At 46.0% G+C, this 15,965-nt stretch overlaps 1 protein-coding gene across 5 annotated transcripts in view; it reads right to left on the bottom strand.

The window, feature by feature from the left end:
- Positions 1-15,965, bottom strand: part of baiap2b (BAR/IMD domain containing adaptor protein 2b) — a 42,868-nt gene that overhangs the window by 18,220 nt on the left and 8,683 nt on the right. For all 5 annotated transcript variants that reach the window (XM_029527193.1, XM_029527192.1, XM_029527195.1 and 2 more), the window contains exons 2-4: positions 13,406-13,481; positions 9,670-9,756; positions 522-583 (exon numbers count right to left, since the gene is read on the bottom strand). In XM_029527193.1, coding sequence (XP_029383053.1) covers positions 522-583; positions 9,670-9,756; positions 13,406-13,481 — 225 coding nt within the window. The remainder of the gene's footprint in view (positions 1-521; positions 584-9,669; positions 9,757-13,405; positions 13,482-15,965) is intronic.

The raw sequence follows: 15,965 nt of genomic DNA, 5'->3' as shown, positions 1-15,965 counted from the left end.
ACTGGATTTAATATGCCTCTTTTCTCATAAAGATTAAAACGCAACACCGATCCTCACTCCTGCTCTCAGCTGACTTAATGTTCCACCAAAACCGGCCAATTTATTCTCTGGAAGACTCAAATACAGATCATTTGGAGAACTAAACTGGAGAAACTGCTCCAGGCTGTAAAGGCTGGAGTTTATATATCCAGGAATAAACAACACTTCAGAAAATGGAAATCCTGCTTAAAAGGTCCACACGGCCCAAAAGTAGCCATCCACACATTTCTAAATAATTTTTATTTTAATTGGCTCCCTCTCCTGATTGGCTGACTGACCTGTTGTCCCCTGAGCTGGACAACTACTACAAATACATCTTCTTACATCCCGAACAACGTAAAAGAGTGCAGCTTTCTGAGTGCTGAATATCAAAAGACATCCAGGGACGTGAGAGCCTAAAGAAACAGACCAACAATCTGTTTGGCTCCAAACTCAGAGCTTAAGAAGTGCTGATTTTAGCAGCACCAGCACCACATGCTCACCATCTCTTCAAGCTGGATCTGGATCTGTCTGTGCACTTCAGCCATCTGAAAGAGAACCTCCCCTGCAGAGACGACGACAAAGAAGAGAGACAATAAACAAAAAGAGGGAGGGGAGGAGGGAGAGAGAGGAAAAAGGAGAGCGATATTAAATCTTTAATAACATCTAAGAAAGCTGTACACATCGTGCAAAAGTAAAAAAGAGACCATGCAGCCACACGAAACAGATGAGACAGGTGGATGTGTTGAGGAAGGAGGAGGAGGATGGACAGGATGAAACATTTGTCATGATGCTGATGAAGCCGACACAAAATAAAAAAAGATTACAGAAATACTCAGCACACACAGAATGGATGAGAAATCGAAAGGTTAATCGATAAACGTCTACTCAAAGTTAGAAAAACTAGTGTGAGATGTGAAGGAGTTTCCATTATTATCACCAACACTCCTGCAGTACACAACCATTTACAATCTGTGTAGATCACGTAGTTCATCGTTGCATTATGTGGAGCTACAACATAACAGGGGGAAACACCAAAAAGCAGAACCCAGAGGGTTCAAATCAAATCAAATCAAATAGATAAACACAAAAGATAAGTAGAAAGTAAAAGATGATTCATGCAGCCAGGGAGGTGGCGTGTCGTTTTAAGATACCTACATGCTGCCTCTTCTGAAAATGCAATGCATAGTAAAAAAAAAAAGGAACAAAAAGATCTAGTTTGAGCAAAGAACAGAGGGAGAGAGACCTGGAGAGACAGAGACAGATCAAACTACCCCAAGAAAAATGAGACACACCACAGAAAAACACTCAGAGCCTCCGCTTCCTTCACACGCTGCCCACAAACACATACTGGATTTTCAGTCCAGCCTGGACACAGCACTGATCAGTCAGCGGATAAATGTTATAATAATAAAAAGACAAAGTCCCAGAAATCCTGACAGGCTGGTTTAAAGTTCAGGACTCTGAGACCTCTGATACTTTCTCTGGATTAAAACCTGATCTAATTTAAATACCTGATTTAAAATGTAACTAATAATAATTCTCATGTGATTAAATCCCACACAGTACACATCTTTGCCTCCATTCCTTCACAGCAAAGTGGATAAAACTGTATAAATCCAGTATGAGTTGTGCTCTGCTGAGGTTCGATATTTTTAAAGCTTTACCATCAAAGATACCAGATTAAATATGATAAATCCATATAACTGCGTTTCAGTAATGCATTCCTATAAATAATAACTATATAAGAAAAACAAAAGAAAATCAAAGCAGTTACACATAAAAATTCATTTCTTACTGAATACGGAACATATCTGGCCATGCTGATGCACTTTCTCTGACGTGAGGTAAAATCAGGACATAAACTGAATGTGTTCCCCCCAAACAGATTCTACCAGCAGCAGGCCGACACACTTTAACAGCTCTGCTGTGCTGAAATCAGATTTTTGGGGGCTGGACCTGTGGCCGTTGGACAGGAACGGGGGGGCTGCCTGATCAGGATTAATGGGCTTAATGGAAGTGCTGCGGTCATGCAGACGAGACTCAGTTGGAGTTGAAGGGATTAAAGGTGTGTGTGTGTGTGTGTGCGTGCGGGGGGGTCCTTCAGCACTAAAGTGTCTCCTCGCTGATGTTTGAGAGCCGAGATGATCTCCAACTTTCCACAGACGTCACAAAGAAACATGAGGAGAGACAATTCAACAGGTGAAGACACAACAGAGAGAAACACACAAAGTCCAACACAACACCCCCCCCCCCCCCCAACACTGTCCAAGTGTATGACTGCGGGGAGGGGGGGACTTGTGCACCTTCATCACACACACGCACAATTACACAAATGTCGATGTCAGCTCGAGGGGCTTCACAAACTTGTTATTTGCTTATTTGTGTCAATTAGCTCGATCAAGGAGCCGTTCGTTTACATTTCTTTAGGACTACCCATAATGCACTGCACTGGCTGGTCTGCCCAGAACGCTTCTATGAACATTGCAGGAGAAGAAGGAGGCAGAGAATTATAATGGATATGATACTGATGTTTCTGGCCTCATAAATATTCTATTATCTTCTTATTATTATAAAACATATACGAGCTTATTTGACTGCTTTAGTTTCATCTTCACTTTCTGTTTGTTTCATTTCAGATCAAGATTTCATGATTTCTCTTCTCTGATGCTGAAGATGACAGCTCATCTTTGATTTGAATATTCCTGTGGATGGAGGTCAGCCTTCAGGGATGTCTGCGCGTGTGTCTGCGCGTGTGTCTGCGCGTGTGTCTGCGCGTGTGTCTGCGCGTGTGTCTGCGCGTGTGTCTGCGCGTCCTGCAGGTTTCCAAACTCCCAAACTGGATGTTCTCGTTTCATTTCACCCATGTAATCCAAAAACCTCTCCACCTTACATTGCGAAATATTGGACTTCTACCCTCCAGAACTAAGCTGCTTATTGATAATCAGAGCAGATCACAACATCCGAGGCTTAGAGGGGAGGAAGGCATGCTGTGGTGCTCACAGGCCCGGATCGATTTAAGAAGTAAACGATCCTCACAAATTAGTTTTAGGAAATGAATCCAGTCAGAGTTCCTGCTATTTGATGGCAGCGTGTGAAAAGGAAAACAGAAGGTGGGATTTCAATTACGCGTTTATCTGTGTGACAGGAAACACACCTGCAACAACAACAACAACAAGATGCTGTTTGTCCAATACACACGAGTCATTGTTAAAGCTGAGATTTTTTAGGTTTACAGCTCACATGGGGTGGGGTGAAGGTTGGGGGGGTAAATAAACCTCCTAAAAAACAACAGCTACCAAAATACAGCTCACAGAATTCAATTTAGGAATTATGTGTTAGGTAAACCAAACCGGGGGAAAGTTCACTGTGAAAACAACACGTTTACTCAGTACGGTGAACCGAAGGGTACATCATCTGGCTGCTCCCCCCGCCCCCCCCCCCCCCCCCCGGCCACGCAGAGGCTGGCAGACATACGGAGGAGTGTGCGTCTCTGCAGGGACTCAGAGAGCAAACACAAGCAGCTCTAATCCCCATGAAGCTGCAGCAGAGGGGGCACAAGGTTTTCCTCCTCAGAGCCACATGACTGACGCCGGCAGGGAAACACGCACACTCAGGACGGGTGTGCACACATTTACACAAAAGCAGACAACACCTCGTCACTTGATAGTGACATCATCACGCAGATTCTCTACAGAGACGTCGTCACGAAAGCTCAGAATTTACTTCCTGTCGAGGTGAACTTCTGCATCTCAGGCCTCATCTGGGGCAAGAAGGCATTTTTCATTCTGCCCCCTTTACTGGATTTTATCAGTTTATATTTAAGTAAAGACCATAAACTTGTTATGAAAATGTTCTGATTTCTTTAAAAGAACAAAGCCCTGAACTGCAGGCGGCAGTCTGTTTGACAGAGAACTGAAAAACATCAGAGGATCAACAAAAATGAGCCGCTATCAGAGATCATAACGGGGGGAGACAGCAGACCGACGCAGAGTAAGAGAGATGGCATCGGAGAGATTTTGTGTTTTGACAAACATGCAGACTTTGGCTGACATCGAACCGATCACATCTGCCTTTAATTGGTTCCCCACAGTGAGAATTTTGTGATTCATCACAGTTCATCCCCGTCTCTGGAGTTAACACCACCAGTCGCCTAAATCAGGCTGCAATGGGGATTGTCAGCTTTCAAAAGTCTCATTTCTTCTTCTAAAACTGTGAGAAATGCTTTAATGGACAGATGAGAAACGAGCAGTCGTCTCCTGATGTGTGTTCATGTGTCACACTGAAGGTTTGGCAGCCGCTTCAGTGCTGCAGACGGCACTTCACATCATAACCGGCATCATTAAGTCACCATTTGGCTGAGCACCCACATGAAGGACAATGCGACACCTCAAGGACGTTTCACAGGATGATTTTAAAGGCCCGTTAACGGCGTGATTCACTGATTTGCTAAAAATCAAACTCCCCCACTGATCTCTTCTTTGGTGCTCAAAAAGACGAGCGTCTGTTGGCGAGTCGGCTTGTTTCAAAGAGCCGATGGATGTGACACTTGAAACAGACATGAATGAAGGGGGGGGGGGTTCAAAGTGCCGGGGCCACGTTTTCATTTAACCAGAGACCGTCAGCTCTCTGTCGCCTCTCTGTCCGTCTCTTCCTTCGTTCTGGGTCCTCAGACGCTCTCTCCTGTGTTTCTCTGCATCCTCCCTCCCTAGCTGGGGTGACTCAAGGACAAGGACATTGTAAAGGGCACAAACAGCGCGGTGAAGCTGCTCTGATGACGCAGAAGCAGATGAACGATCTGAGAGCGGGCACTTGGGCTTTAGTGAAGAAATAGTAGGTTGGCCCTCGATGGAAATTAGAAATACGCGAAGGAAACCTGCGTCTCACGTGTTTGACCTGCTGCCTTGACAATCACGTGCTCCAGGCCAAAGTACCCCTCTGGGTGGCCCAACTGCCCCCCGGCAGCTTCTATAGATGCCTGACGCTCCATTTTCATTTCCACCTCTCAATCTGCAGGGAAATACAGACTCTGGTAACTGAAATGAACATTTTCCACAAATCTGTCTCATCTTGAGATGAAAAACCAAACACACGAACGGAAAGAACATCTTCACTCCACAGACTTAATCATCCTGTACTGTAAATACACCTCAGCAGCGTCATAACTTCATCAAGTCCGAACGCCGGTAAGATCCCTCAGTTCTGACTTCATTCACAGAGTTGTCATCAGCTGATGATTCAAAGTGACACAATCAAGCATTTTAAAGTTGGACACGCGAAACAATCGCCCCGATGGGATGATGTGCGTGGGAGAACAAGAACTTCTACACTGCGAGATGACAAGACGGGGGAAGAAGGAGAAAAGTGCTCTCGCTGCAGATTCCCTGAACCCAGACTGAACGCAGGCTGAATTCAGAGTGCGGGTGAAACTCAGGGTTAGGGGGTTATGGTGGGGGGGGGTAACAGGGTCATGACGAGGTCATCCATTTTTCCTCTCAGTGAAAACAACAGTGAATAATGATCAGTGACTCAGCAGCACGTTGGTCCTGTTTCCTTCACCTCTGAATCAGATTTCTGCTGCTGATTTAAATCACCTCTCTCTGGGAAACATGTCTCCCACCTGCTATCACCGCCTGAACCGGAGCCCTGTCCCCGCTTCAGGAGGCCTCTTATCTTTTACATCATGTCTGATAAAGTGGGAGAATATGCCTCGAAGGCAACACACTCCTAAATCCTGTTCCTATGAATTAATTAACTGAAGAGTAATCATTTCCCAGACCTCAAATTTGGCCGTCTGAATTAACCTTAAATTGTTTTAATGAGATGGATGTTGTGCTAAAGTGTGTTCGGCCTTGGGCGAGAGAGAGAGAGAGAGAGAGAGAGAGAGAGAGAGAGAGAGAGAGAGAATTAGATTGGATTAAGTTAGAGCCAAATATCATGTGGAGAATATTTTCAGCGCTGGAGGTTTCATTATTTTAATTTTTAATTAGGACTCTAAAGGCAGTTCAGTTTCTGTAATTTGTTGAAGACAACACAAAACATTTATTTAACTATCAGTGTCATCTTGGATGTAAAATTCAGCTCAGATTATCTTAAATGAAAGAGAGCTGAGGCGCCCTCCCCCTCTGAAATGTGTGCAGAAACTGGGCAGCTTTCTGGAGCTTGTCGTAAAAACAGCATTAAGTGAACAGCAGATTCTGCAGAGAACAGAATATTTTGGACAGGAAGTGTTTCCTTCAGGATTGTGAGAACAGACCTGAGCTGAGAAACACCTCGGTCGCAATTTGCATCTGAATGGAGGAGACTTTATTTGGTCAGAGAGGGGAACCGGAACTGCAGGAGCTTCCTATGCATGTTTTTTTCTTCCTCCCAGCCATGTCCATATATAGTATACGGAAGGAAGATGTCATTTTCATGCGTGCTGACATCATCATCACCATTTTTGGGCTGCACATTGAGCGCCGTCCTCCCTCCTGTTTTTTTTTTTTTTTTTTTCCTTCCCCCTTTCTCTTCGGAACAGCTCCGATTGAGACGTTTCGTTTCATCTATTTTTAGAAATGTGTGCAGAGTCGGCGTGTTCTCCCAGGGCTGCCTGAGCTTCGGCATCGACAGACACCGAGAGCTGGACTGAGCGGAGAGGAGAGGGCGAGCAGGATGGAGCATCTCGATGCTGCAGAGCGGCTGCTCAGCTTCTGACGGCGTCGTGTAAATGAAGAAGAAAAGAGAAGTGGCGAGCTGCTCTCCAACCGAGAGAGGAGAAAGAGTCGGTTTATTTTCGACTACAGTGTGGATAATAATCACATGATGTTTTTAATTACTCGGTGTGAGCTGCCAGTACATAGCATTTGTATCTGACAATGCGTGTGTGTTGACAGCTTAAATCTACCATTAGACTGCTGCTGTTTCTAAAGTTACACCCTGAAATGCCAAAGTGCCCCACAGAAAATTACAAGCAACACACATACACACAAATAGATGCCTTTACAGTGCAGCGCTGAACATTTGTCTTCAGCTCAGTTCATAAATGGGCCCAAAATATCAGTGCTTCATGTATCGTGTTTCATTAGATGGGTGAAATAAAAATACCCCCCGTGAAGTTTGCTTGGGTGGTCCAGTCCCCACCCCCTAACTCCTCCCCCAAAACGCAGCATCAATTAAAAAAAAAAAAAATTAACATCATGTTGTATTGAAGACTAAACTAGAGACTGAGACCAGAAACTCATCGGGAAAACGAGGAAGAGGAGGGACATTTTCCCATAGACTTCAATACAATGCTGCTTCTTTTACAGCCAGTGGAATTGCCCCTTCACATCTATCCATGCTTCACCAATCGCAGAGGAACTTGTATTTAAAACAGATGACGTTGACAGCTGATTGGACAAAATGCTTTTTTTTTTTTTTTTCTTTGTTTTGTTTAGAGTAACTGTACAACAACAACAACAACAACAACAACAACAACAACAACGAACAAGAGCATCTGTGTGAACACAAGTCTCACAATGATGAAGTGTGTAGTCATTCGGTCTGAGTCTAACACGTCAACGTGATTTCCCGCCGCCACGTGCCACTCCTGCTAAAGGCGTTAGCTGCTGATTCTTTGCGTTGTTGCGGTCTGAGTCGGCAGAACGTTCCCATCAGACTTCAGTCTGAGTGAGTTTCTGTAAATTCAGTCTGTTTTTTTTTTCTTTTGTTTTCTCCATCAACGAAGCCCAATTAAAACTATGAGCTGGACGAGTCCTCGCACGCCTGCTGAGGAAATACACAGCCGCACACACATCCCTTGTTATCTGCTAATTAATAAGCCGGGGCACCTGGGAGTTTTTTCAGCGCATCCCACAACAATGGCGCTCTGTTTCCTGTGACCTCCTCTGCACGAGCCAGACAGGGAAATAAATACTTTCAACAAACCAGCAGCCGCCATCGTGTCTCTTCGGTGTACAGCGGCAGGCTGAGAGGGGCTCGTTACTTCACGGCAGAGAAACCACCTCCCATCCGCCCCCGCCAGCTGCCCTGATGGCGTTTTAACCGTTAATTCGATTATGTTCATCTCTCCCTGTTGTTGTTTTTCGCCTCTCAAGCAGCTGGGAATTTGTGGAGGAACAGATTCCCTGCTGGCTGCAGTGGACGGATGGAGAGTTCAGGCCTCACACACATCCCCACCCTGCAGTTATAAGAACCCGCCGACTTTAACCTGTCATTTTTTCATCACTGCACTCTCTCAGGTGATGAACTGAAGCCGCGAGTCTCAACAACAGTAATGAGAAAATGCAGAAGCATCTGCAGCGCGCCCAGCCTTCGGTCTGCACGCGGCACCGCCACGGATATACGGAGACAGCATCAATCCGTTCTGCACAGCCTGGTCTGTCAGTGCACGAGGCGTGGGGGGTTCTGTTGAGTCATGGTTGGACTGCCAGAGAAAGAACTGCCCCCCCACCGAAAATAAACAACAGGCATCCCAACAAGAGAAACACAAGGTCACGCACGACCGAAAACGGTGAGCTGCAAGAACAAAACAACGGAGCTGATGGAAATGAGATGATTTATACAAACGTGTTTTTGTTTTTCCTCAAACAACAATTACAAAGTACTTCACAGAAACACACAACTGATTAGTGGAAAGTTAATGTTTTATGAGCTGCAGAAAACAAAGAGCTATTCACAACAGCCAAATGATTTTACTTTGTACTTTCACATGTTTTTTCAATAACTGGAGGTTCAACTTTAAATCTGCAGGAAGCAGTTGACGCTCTCTGCCTTTAAGGTCTTAAGTGGATGGAAAGAATCGGTGTGGAGTTGGAGCTAAATGGAGGGACAGCAACGAGCTGTTCAGTGTTCAGACTGAGCCGAGTGGGGAAATGAAATGAGGAATCTCCAGGAGAAGTGCAAGGAAGCACCAGAAAAGGTCTCCCCATGAATAATGAATCCAGCTTTTATACCCCCCCCCCCCATATCGCTGCCTCACCTCCCTCCCTCCTTTTTCTCTGCTGCTTCAGTCCACGCCTGCTACCATCAATCTAAAGGAATGAACAGGCTGCAGTGATCCCGGACGATCCCGGGTCCACAACTGTCACTCAACTTTTGAATTGGGAGAGTGGGGGGGGGGCGACAAACACGCACACAGGCCCGTCTTCCGACCTGAGCATCTGCCAGAACTTTCACCAACACAAGTCTATTATGAGCGGAACCAGAGCTGATCCGGCTGAAACCAGACGACACACTGCGTGAGACTGCTGTCACTACACAGAGGATTCACTGTGAACGCAGGATGTGTGCCACTGGAAATGTGAAATGCCAGGGAAGTTTGTGAACGTGTCATTTGCCGTGAAGTAAACTTTACCTTTGGTGAATGTGTATGATGTGGGATCATAAATCTAATCAGCGCTGAAGTGCATTAAACAGCTGATTAAACCGTGTTTGACATTTGCACACAGTCTTAAAAAGACTGTAAATATATATATATATATATTTATATTTGTGTGTGTGTGTGTGTGTGTGTGTGTGTGTGTGTGTGTGTGTGTGTGTGTGTGTCTGGTTTTAGTTTGGTCATCAGCTGGTTCTGCTCTACAGCACGAGCCACCCCATCCATAACCTGCTTGTTCAACCCCCCCGCCACCCCTCCAGGGGGGCGCTACAGCCACTACGTAGACTCACCAAGATCCTTAGAGCCTTGACTTTCGCTGGCCATCTCGCCCATCCGCACCAGAGCGTCGAAGTAGCCCTTTGCAGCATATGTGACACCTGGAAACATGGAAGCATTGGGCATCAGATCAGGGGCGCAGAGTTGAAAAGTCTTCTTCAGCTCTGCAACCCTCCCCCGACAGCTCCCCCCAGAGAGGTAAGATTGGGTGTAGGAAATAAAGAGCAGCAGGCGGAAATGAAAACCAGGCAGGAAAAGAAAAAGCTCTATGGAGGCAACTACAGGAAACAGAAGGCTGCAGCGTGCTAATCTGAAGCAAAGTCTGTGTTCAGCACAAATTACAATGGTATAAACCTTTATCTAAAAAAAAAGGATTAGTTCACCCAAATCACAGAAACCCACTGTGGTCTGGCCTCCAATGGTATCCAGCCATGCAAACGGTTCGAAGTTTTAATCTATCTCGGAACCTTCTGCCACCATGATGTCTCTGGGTTTTGGTTGCCAGTTTCATGCTGGATCTGAGTCTGGATTGGCTAAATGTGTTGAATTATTTAGCTCAGAGCCAAAAAAGAGATTGAGGCCGATCGGAGCTGCCAAAACCAAAATCAACGTCACCTGGTGAGATGACGAACGTCGGCAGCTGCGGCAAATCATCTCACTTTGTACATGACAGCGTGCACGTGTCTCTGTGAGCGGACACCAAAAGACACCACAAGAAGAAGACACAAAGGACAAACAAAGACAGTCAGAGAAGACTGGAGCGGCTCTCAGAACCTGCTCAGATGATCACCAATTAATTCTGAATCAAAAAACTCTCAGAGGGACACAGCAGATGTGACCGCAAACCAGTTTTTCTTAAAATAAAACCACCTGGATCACAAACCAACGGTGATACAACTTCAGTGGTTTTGTGGTGAAGCTTGAATTGATGTATTTACCGAACAGGAAACAGGAAACTCAAGATTAGAAAAGCAAAGCAGCAAGGGGTTCGATTCCCGGTCGGCTGAGGCATAAAGTCAATCTGTTCAGCAAGCGCTGTCCAGATGTCATTGAACGCACCACAACTCAACACTGCAGTAAAACCTCTCACTTGTGGTCCACCAACAGTCCGCAGACCAGACTGAAAAAGGAAGCTGATTTTACATGGCCAGATACCACTGAGAGTGTGAACTGAAGCTGAGAAATCCCTGACAACACCATGGTAGCATCTGCTAACAGCAAAAGAAAAAAACAAAGCAAAAAAAAGTCTGTGTGTGTCAAACACACTGCCATTCAAACTGTTGTACGTCTGCAGCGGCGGCGGGCTGACAGAGGACACGTGTCACGTGGAGATACGGATGGATGAGGCCTGCGTTTATCACAGAGCTGTGAAAAACCCAAGAGAGACAGTGAGGGGGGTGACCTGGAAAACAATGGTGATCTATTCTGAGTTCAAGTTAGCTGTTCTCACGAGTCCTCGGAGACGCCGTGGAGGCGATTGCTCTGGAAATGAAGCCGGCGTCCGGCCGCTGGCTCTGTAAACATGCTGGAAAATTTCATTCCTTCAATAAGGCTGCTGTGAAACAGCCTGCTCTGCTGTCACCTCTTTATCAAAGACGAAGGCAGGAAATCTGAGCTTTCCTCAAGTGTAGCTTGAGTAAAGCCTCGGTGGGAAATGAAGGTGTCGAGGTGAGGTGAAGACGCCCGGGTGAGCGTGGCGGCTAATTGAATCGATGCTCAACAGGGAGGAGGGGGGAGCAGGTGAGCTGGGATTAGCTTGAGGTGACGCTTTGCTTGTTTGTCGTCTGAAAAGTGACAGACGTAGGGAGACGGGGGAAGAAAGGAAGAAAGAGAGACAGGAGTCTGAAGAGGATCAGAACAGTGATATAAAGCCGATACAGAGCGTCAGAGCAAATAAAACACAAACATGACAGCTGAGAGCGGCAGTATGATCCCACCGCGTCAATCAAAAGTTTTAGGGAAAAACAAAAAACACTGGAAATTAATAATTCTAAATTGAAACATTCTGGCTCCAGCTTCTGCAGGATTTGCAGCTTTTATATCATCTCATTAAGAGTCCAGACTCGAGCAGCAGCAGCACCAGATCAGAGACACAAAGTTAGAGCAGCAACAGTGCCGACAACTAAACACCAACTTAAATTACTGCTGAAAACTTAACGCCTAACGGTGGAGCAGATGATCAGAGAATCAGTCTTTGTGTTTGGACTGTAAAAAAATCCATCCTGTGTTTTTCCATTTGATGCTATCGCTGCTCCAGTTTCCACCAAAACGGCTGAATGTTTCTCTTCTCGTGTTTTTGAGAAAGGTCATGGATAAATATACAGAGTTGGACCGACGATGAGACAGCAGCTGTAATGTGGATTTCCTGTCACACCTGCTCTGCTCTCCGGCTTCAGAGTCCGCCTACAGACAGACTTTAGGCCGAGCCCCTCCAGACCAAACCCTCCACCCACGGTGATGTCACCCATCAGTCTGTGAGCTGCCGGTCTGAAGCCTCCAGTTTGAAATTTGTCTGTCAGCCATCGTGTTCATTTGATTTGGAGGAGAAGGTGGATGTAACCTGTTCTGGACTCGCTCCTGATTGGGTGGTTCAGTCTGTCAGTCACATGGTAGCCCCGCCCCCTAACCCCTGGAGCATCCTTAAAAAAAAAAAAAAAAAGGACCGTGTTGGATCATGTTGTATTTCAGACTGAGACCATAAACTCGGAGGAGGAGGGACATTTTCCCATAGACTACAATACACTGACTTCTTTTTACATGTTATTAGATAGAATCCACGTGAAGGCTCGTCAGCAGCTGCCTGCCAGTGATGAAGTGTGTTTCCCGCTCAGGGAGTCGCAGGGCTATTTTTAGCCTCATCCATCAGGACTGGAGCGAGGCCTTCTTCTGCGGAGTCTTCCCTCCTTTGAGCGCGTGGACGGGAACGCAGCATGAAGCGGCTCATCTGAAAACACGATGCAGTCCTCATAACCTCCAGGCAGAATGGTGGAAAATACATAAAGGGGCTGACAGCTGTTTCTGATCTGCAGAACCGTACGTGCTAACAGCGTTGAATCTGGCAGCATGATTATGCCGACTGGGCGACTCTAATCAAAGCTCACAAAACTAAAATAAGCTGCAGGCAACGAGGGAAATCTTATTGATGCGTCTGTTTTTGATTTGTTCCTTTAACTCTCCCTGTCTGTCTTTTTTAAACGTTTGTCCTGGATACCGGTGGCGTCCGTTCTCCTTTCGTCTGCTCCGCGGGGAACACCTATTCTCATGACGCCTCCTGTTCCACTTCCCATTGACTTCTGCTCCACTTAGCCCCCCCAAAGACATTTCGAATGCTTTTGTCTTTAACCTTCAGCAAGGGCTACACACACACACACACACACACACACACACACACACACACACACACACACACACACAAAGCAACGACAAAAAAGGATGTACGCTAAAGGCAGACATTTAAGATTGATGAGATTTTGTCAATGAAAGCGGGGGGGGGGGGGGGGGGGGGGGGGGGGGGGGGTGATGAGGGGGGGTACGACATCAACCCGAGAGTGTCATCTCTGGAAAAGTTCAGTTTTCCAGGGGACATTATTGTGACTGAGGAATCTACGAGCATCTGGGTCGCCTTCACCCCTCGTCTCTGCTCGGGTCGAAGCAGGAGGACAGAACAGAACAGCAGCTCAGACAGTGACAGGAAGGAACGGAGGAAGGACGGAGACAGACGGGGGTACAAGTGGTGGCCGGTGTACTTACTGGTGAGCGCCTTCTCGTAGCTCTTTCCCATCGCGATGAAGTTCCGGAGGCAGGGATTGAACTGCTCCATGATGGACTAGAAAAAAAAAAAAAAAAAAACAAGCACGTCGGGTCAGTCAAAGGAGGAGAGACACCAACACAACCAGTGATATCAGATACTACAGCTGAGCAGCTCCTCTCTCTCACACACAGCCAGCTGAGCCAACAGGGAGGACAGCGAGAGCAGCAGAGGTTCGTTTCAAGCTCACAGCAAAGACTGGAGGATGAAAAGGACGAGAAAGAAGGAAAAACAGAAAGAGGACAAGTCACTGAGGGTGTGTGTGTGTGTGTGTGTGTTTGTTGGGGGCGCTGCCACCTCTCACTTCCCCTGCTGTCTCTATTAAAATAAAACCTGCTTTTGGCCGACGACTCCCTCGGCTCAGCAGCAGATCTGGACCGGTCAACTCCCCAACAGTCACTGAACTCTGCCCCCCTGCTCCGGCTGATTGATTTTTTTTTTTTTTTGGGCCACAGCTTACCCAAAATCACAAAGTAATAATTTCTCACTCATCTTTAGATCAGAGACAGTCACTAACCCTCACCCACTTTGGATGGGTTGATTGTTTTTACTTTTCAATGGGATAAAAAATGTAAAATGTAGAAATGAACTGTGATCCCTTTTTGGTCTCGGAACAAACAATCATGTCCGCTTTGTCCTGGAGAATATGATTTGTAATTTTTAAATCATGATTTGTAGTGATTTTTGGAAGCAGTTTGATGGGGCTATTGATTATTCATGAAGGAAATTCACCACCATCAACTTATCTTGAGTGATTTTATCACAATAGATAACGATAAATAGTGTGTTGGGCTTTGAGTCAGGCAGTGAAGTGTGTGACTACACAACAAGTCTGAGTCCTGGATAATAACTGAAAGGAAAGAGAAGAAGAAATGTTTAATGAGCTTTACTGTCTGTCTCTGCAGTGACTCAGCCTCCCACTCAGTCCAAGCTGCCCTTTTAACTTCTGCTGCTTCTCCAGAAAAACCCAGCAATTTAAAAATCAGCAATTCTCCCCTCTGCCTCCGACTTCATTCCTCCACTTTGAAGTGACAGGAATTCTTCACACGAACTGCAAACGACGAAGGCGGAAAGAAAGAGACGAGTGGGATTGCAGACAGAAGAACAGATGAGGGAGATAACCAGACGGCCTTTCATCAACACCTGGTTCAACACCAACACTGACACAGCCGAGTCAGAGAAACAGGATCACCGTCTGTGGACGGAAGGAAAATCCCCCACAAACTCAGATTATCGTCTTCAGGTGACCTTTGAGGGAACAGAGTCTAAAAAAAATGGTGGAAGCGCTTGTAGCTAATTAGCCGCGCTGCACCGTCGGCTTTGGTTGAACTTGTAGTGGGATTTCAGAGAACACAGAGGGACGGAGAGGAGGTTGCCACATCATGACGGTCCAAACGCACGCTTCAGAAAACAGTCAGTATGACACAAAGACCGAAGTCATAATCAGCAACTGCACACACACTGAAAGGAGGTTAGTGGTGTTTCTTTGAGCACTTTTGGGGACAAACAAACCTATTTATACTCCCATTCTCTGCCCCCCCACACCAGTTTCTGGGTGTATTTTCTGTTACGTAAGGCGTCAGCTTCTAAACAAGCCGAGGCAGCAGCAGTAATCATCCATCGCCGCAGCAGCTCCGCCGCTTGGCAGGAAGAAAGAGGACGATCAACAAAAGAACAAAAATAGAAGATGGGACGAGGCCCAGTTCTCATGTCTGAATAAACAGACGGGGGGGGGTCCAGCCTCGTGCATCACATTCCTCCACTGAGATGTCACTCAAATACTTTCAGATGTCTCTGACACGTGAACAGATTGATCAGGGGAAGTTTATCCAGCCGAGGCTGAGTGACGGCGAAATCATTTTTTCAGGAAGACGCTGATTTCTGGAAGATTCAGGTAACAAACGTTTCCTCTGCAGCACCAGAGCTTTGTTTCTGAAAAAGAAACTGCAGCTTTATGCTTTTCACCATTTTAAATGAAATTTAAATGTTTGTGTGAAATTTAAAATCCACATTGAGCCTTCAAAATAAAAGGACTTTTATTTTGGTGCACTTTCCTCTCACAGCTATTCACTTTCTGGGAGGTTTTCAAGTGAAAGTTCCACATTTAGCCTGTTTTTCCTCCATAAATCTGCTCTGCAGATGCATGACAAGCCTGTTAGGGCTGAGATTAATGTCTCCTCTGGCTGCACCTGTCAATCAGCTGCAGCTCTGCCCTGCACATGCTGACGTCGAACTAATTCATGAGTTTTCCCTTCGTCACGACGTGCTCACGAGGTTTAGGGGATGATTTAATAGGATCATTAACTTGGCTGGTCCTGGTTTAATCCACATTCAATCAGCTGCAGGGACGGAGGCTGATTAGCATTCCACTGAATGAAAGGCTATATTTGACAGAGTTCATGGGAAATGAGAGGGATTACAGAGCAAACGCCTCTTTGTCTCACATTTCCTGTCTGCTTCAGTCATGTGCTTTAATTTACTCACTAATCACCCTTCGTCAAT

The sequence above is a fragment of the Echeneis naucrates genome, chromosome 19 (assembly GCF_900963305.1).
Source record: "Echeneis naucrates chromosome 19, fEcheNa1.1, whole genome shotgun sequence".
Taxonomy (NCBI): Eukaryota; Metazoa; Chordata; class Actinopteri; order Carangiformes; family Echeneidae; genus Echeneis; species Echeneis naucrates.
Note: the sequence above shows the minus strand (reverse complement) of the source record. Positions and strands in the feature narration are given on the sequence as shown.